Genomic DNA, 5,270 nt, shown 5'->3' with positions numbered 1-5,270 from the left:
TGAATATAAGCAATCTTAATTGTTTAAATTATTTCTTAAGAGTTCAATTAATTATTTTTAAAGTGCAATAAATTTTAAGTTTTTATTATATACGAAACCTGAGATATGGTCATTAAAGATGTGCCTGTAATGCTAATTGTCCAAACCCAGTCAAAAATAGACCTAGATGTAAATTGGACTGAACTCAAGGACTTTGAAGCAACTTGACTGTCTGATAGTATGTATATATTCCTGCTAAATATATTATCAACATTCAATTAAGCTATAGCTTGACACTTCAATGTCAAGCTAAAGTATAAAGTAGAGAGAATTATTCAGTTTACTACTGCCTATACCACAACTTGTTTTGAATCCGTCAGCAAAAATAGTGAAACCCTCACTTAAAGAAGGATCACATAACGTTCATAAATCTCTAGATGGAAATTCGACTGTCGAAATTGAGAATAGGAATGAGGTGTATTCCTATTCTCAATGTTTTTAGGAGCAAAATTAAATAGATTAATAATGTAGGCGAGTCCATATTCACTGACTCCCCATTGTGAGATAGCTTTGAGTCTAAGAGCAGATGAAGCTGCTATTTGTGTAATATTAATATCTAGTGGCTGTAAGGATGGTGGCAATTGATGGTGTGGTACATACAGCCCCACTTATACAGAGTTCACTTCTTCGTTGAAATTCGCTGACTTATCGCTTTCAGTTTTGATAAATTATTTGTATTTGCGTTCTTAAAAACAAAGAGCAAAAATAAACTCCGACATTAAAAAATGTGATTGTTAGTTTGTAACAATTTGTTTTTTACAAATTATATTAAAATATATGTCTCAATATGATTACCAATATATATTAAATATTTTTACATACCTGATGAAAAAAATTTAATCAGTTTCACATATGGGACTTACCCATCTGTTATTATAACATCTCAAGAAAACAATTTATAACATGTGATTAAATAATCACAGTTAATTTTATTTCGTTAATTTAATTATAATAACTCCAACATAACAATAACAATTCAGGTAAAGTTCTCAGATTAAAATATATAGTTTCATAAAAATATTCTTCGATTAATTAAAATATTAATTCGATTAATGGGCGTAATTCAGCACATTCGTGTTCTGTTTCCTCCTCCCCGCACTCTTTATATTCTGTACTCTCCTTATCGTTACGCTCGGTATCATCATCATCATCTTCAGCATTATTATCATCACCCTTATCATCATTATCATTACCCTTATCATTTTTGTTATCGTTACCATGATCATCGTCGTCGTCAATGTCATCGTTATCGTCAATGTCATCGTCATCGTCATCGTCAATGTCATCATCATCCTCAGTGTCGTCATCATCGTCATCGTCATCATCTTCAGCATTATAATCATCATCGTCGTCATCATCTTCACTTGGAACCAGCTCCACACAAGTGGTCTCCTCAATACTAGAACTACTACAATTATCCTTTCCGGTGAGTAGTTTTTTCCAACGTTTCGTGTTTATTTCCAGTTTACTTTTGGTTTCCTCACCGATCACACCAATATCCATCCAATATTTTCGAGCTTCGCTTTTCTTTCGTATTTTCGCAAGGCTTTTGTGATGAAAGTGTAGATAACAAAATAATTTATAAGAAAAGATAACAGTATGTTAAATGGAAAATACTGTAAAATACTGTAATTTCTAATAGGTACATATTTAAAGCTAATAGATTCAAGTTATAATATTTATAGCCGAATAAAGTTCTTACATATTTTTTCCAACTCCAACTAAACACTTCGCTGACATATTTGGAAGTAAATGCTTGTACTTGTTTAATTCATTCTTGAGGCGTATCATATCACGCCCGCCAGCACAAGCGAAATATTCATAAAATTTACCGGATGGACCAATTTCGAATAGTTGTGGTCCATCCTTTTCTGTATGTGTTGCTAAAACAAGGGAACAACCCAGGGGACGTTTACGAGTATCTTGGGTAAAGAGGTGTACATATCTAGATGTGATCTCTACTAGCGGAAGTAATGGCATAGGTCTGTTATATTCCCTCCAATGACGTGTACAGTCAAGTAGCATTCTCCTCATCAAATGTCCGGCATCTGGCTTAAAACCAAAATATCCACAACAAATAGTGTCATTAATTGATTTTAAACGCCGAAGACTTTTTCGCACATACAATTTATTTTTTTCTTTTTCTGTAATTAACACAACACTGCGTTTTCCGCGCAATGCTATAATGTTTTCACCTTTCTCAAGGGCTTTCTCTGCAAACGACAGTTGTTCCAAGTTTCCTTCCGCATTAAACTGTGCAGGAATGCAGGGAACCACCTTAAGTTAAAAATAAGAAATAAAATATATTTTATATGTAAATATTTAAAATGTTAAACTTTTTAATATTTTTATAATGTTAGTGTGAACCGAAGGAAATTTGGCGAGCATGAAAAATGTATGGACTGAAAAATGGGATGCGTTACGGGATGCATAGTGATTTTTTTTTGTTGCAATGCACCTATTGATTGGAGTCTTATTGATATATGGTTTAATCTCACTGAAGTGTTAAGTCTGTATCACGTTTCATAAGCTAATTTTAAATAACAACACACACATCCTCATCCGTTAGTAATCACACTTGAGTTGTCTTCTTCCCTCTTACCTTTCGTCCATTCTCAATGCATAATGCATTTAAGGACCTAAGTGGCCACATCCTAAACTCAGTCAAGTTAAGATAGTTCTTATTATATGAGAGAAGCACCTTTCGAACCCATTGATTTCTGGTAGAGCCCTGTTAAGGGATCTGATTATCTGCACTTATTCCTCATTTATATTCAATGAAACTGATCTAATGTATACTGATGTAAGCTATGGAGTTTTAATTTCTATACTTACTTCTTCTTTCTCAACTGGCTTTTTACATTCCTTCACATTTTCCTTGATTAAATTCATTATTAAGCGAGTTTTTTGGAAACAGACGCCACAAAAGTTGAATTCTTATATTATATTTCAACTTTTTCGTAATTTTTTTATTTCGACTAAATCTTAGATTTTGTTTATTTTAAATTAAGTAAAAGTCTTTTTATAAAGCTTTTGTTTTTATGACAGAATTTTTACTGCTTTAAATTGTAGCAACTATTTCAACTTATTCAAAATTTCAATCCTGATTAATTTTTATCTTTCAAAGTTATTTTGAAATTATTTTGTTCAAAGCATACTTTTTTTAAGAAAATCAAAACAAGCTTATAGAAATCCTTTTACATTCATTCTTTTACAAATCGGACACCTTTTTGATCTCATCACATCCGATTTGTCTGAAGTTATATTTATGAATTGCTTTCGTGCCTTGAGAAAAAGTTTTCAATTTTTTTCCAAGGAGATATGGACTTATGGGGCTTAGATAATTAGCATTGTTGACACATTTTTAATGGCCATATCTCACGATTCGTATATAATAAAAACTTAAAATTTATTGCATTTTAAAAATAATTAATTGAACTTTTAAGAAATAACTTAAACAATTAAGATTGTTTATATTTCAAATTGAACATGAAAAACAAATAAAAAATATACTATGTTATTGCACAAATACATAGTATTTTTAACAATATTTAATTGTTAATAAAATATTTAACGGATGTTAACTCTGCCATGTTGGATTGCACAAAATTCCAACAAAGCCGAAGTTTTCTTTTACTAAACAGCTAATTTGAATAGTTTAGCTTAGATTATATCAGATTTAATAGATTAATAGATTATGTATTTACAGCGTTTAGATCCCTTGGACTGTACACTATTATAAATAAAGCTCATTTTTGTTGAAAATTTTCCAAAAAAAAAACCGAACTCATAACTCTCACGGCAGATGTAGTGGAAACTCGCACGAGAAAGAAACCATGGTACATTTTTTCTGTGAATGCCCGGCTTTAGCGTCCAGAAAATATAGGTTCTTATGAAAATACTTCTTTGATTTATAATAGAGACCTGCAGTTCCTTATTTGTGAGGTGTCTTTGTTATTCAGAGAATTTATTGAACATATTTCCGGAAAATGTTTGCTTACTCCAAGAAACTAAAGAATTTGTATGAGAGAAGGTGCACATTTACCGAAATAAAGGCAGACACAGAGAATTTTTTTCTACTGAAAAAAAGAAAGCAGTTATAAAATCATTAATATACCAAACTCCGTCTATGCAAATAATATAAAGGAAAGTTTTAAAGATCTTTCAATATGATACCAGGCACTCCAGGATAATTCATGATTATACTTGTACCATCTATTCAGCAAAATGTATATTACAAATTTATAAATTGCACCTAAATGGACCTGGGATTTGATTTGCTTAAACTATTGCAATTAAGTAGTGAATCAAGAAAATTGCTATTAAAAAAGTTCATATAGTAATCTTATTTTAATTAATATTATAACATTGAGATACTTCAACTATTTAGCATTTGAATTGCATTTACATTGCGGAGGATTTATACAATTATACGTTGAGTTGAATTATACAGGTATTCCCGTCATACATAATTAGTACCCAAAAATTGGGAATAGAACTGGAGTCTAATATATCTTCCTTAATACAATTTTTAGTATATCTTTTTTTTTAGTATATATCTTCCTTAATACAATTTTTAGTATATCTTTTTTTTTAATATATATCTTTCTTAATACAATTTTTAATACTACGACTCACACAATTAGAGATACGTTTCTCATTTCTAGAAAATGTCAACAGAATTAAATAATAATGCAATTCTGAGGTGCTAAAAATTGGTTTAAAAAAGGACGTAGTAACGTTTAGAAAACATAATATATATAATCAAAAGAGTGAAGTCATTTACAAAAATTGACTATATTCTTCATAATTAAACATGCCCATTACTTAAAATTGGATCTGATTTGACATTGTTCTATCAACTAAAATACATATAAATATAGTGTCATATATAGTGCAATATCTTTTGTTTTCTAGAAAATATTTTTAGTTTAAAAGTTGTGTAGGCTGTACCAGTATCAGTGTTGTTTAGTCTACAAACACATGTATCAAGATAATGCGCCGATAAACGCCCCAATGAAGCTATGTGTTCATGACATAACTTTTACCTCGGTCACAGTACCCGGTGATGTATAAGCAACTCCACGCCGAATGAATGATAAACAAATGTCTATAATCATTCTACCCATGTAAGTTTGGGTATTAACCAGAGCCATCACGAGTCCAACATCAACTGATCAGCACAGCCAAAGCTGCGGGCCACTGACCCCCGTAGTACCAGTTTATACCAC

The 5,270-nt window shown here is 30.9% G+C and overlaps 1 protein-coding gene across 1 annotated transcript; it reads right to left on the bottom strand.

Moving 5' to 3' along the window:
- Nucleotides 1–1,020: 1,020 nt before the first annotated feature.
- LOC119689506 (proteasome subunit alpha type-3-like) lies at nt 1,021–3,040 on the bottom strand. The gene is made up of 3 exons (XM_038104338.1): nt 2,875–3,040; nt 1,742–2,316; nt 1,021–1,585 (listed from the first exon to the last, which is right to left on the bottom strand). The coding sequence occupies exons 1-3, from the start codon at nt 2,929–2,931 to the stop codon at nt 1,072–1,074; spliced, it is 1,146 nt and encodes a 381-aa protein (XP_037960266.1). The 5' UTR covers nt 2,932–3,040; the 3' UTR covers nt 1,021–1,071.
- Between the last annotated feature and the right edge of the window lie 2,230 nt (nt 3,041–5,270).

This window comes from Teleopsis dalmanni, chromosome X (genome assembly GCF_002237135.1).
Source record: "Teleopsis dalmanni isolate 2A chromosome X, ASM223713v2, whole genome shotgun sequence".
Classification (NCBI taxonomy): domain Eukaryota; kingdom Metazoa; phylum Arthropoda; class Insecta; order Diptera; family Diopsidae; genus Teleopsis; species Teleopsis dalmanni.
The sequence above is the reverse complement of the archived record's forward strand: the minus strand, read 5'-3'. Positions and strand labels throughout refer to the sequence as shown.

Coding starts and splice junctions, on each gene's coding strand:
- LOC119689506 (XM_038104338.1), bottom strand. CDS start 2,931: ATGAATTTAATCAAGGAAAATGTGAAGGAATGTAAAAAGCCAGTTGAG. Junction 2,317..2,874: donor AGCCAGTTGAGAAAGAAGAA/GTAAGTATAGAA, acceptor TTTTAACTTAAG/GTGGTTCCCTGCATTCCTGC. Junction 1,586..1,741: donor GTTGGAGTTGGAAAAAATAT/GTAAGAACTTTA, acceptor TCATCACAAAAG/CCTTGCGAAAATACGAAAGA.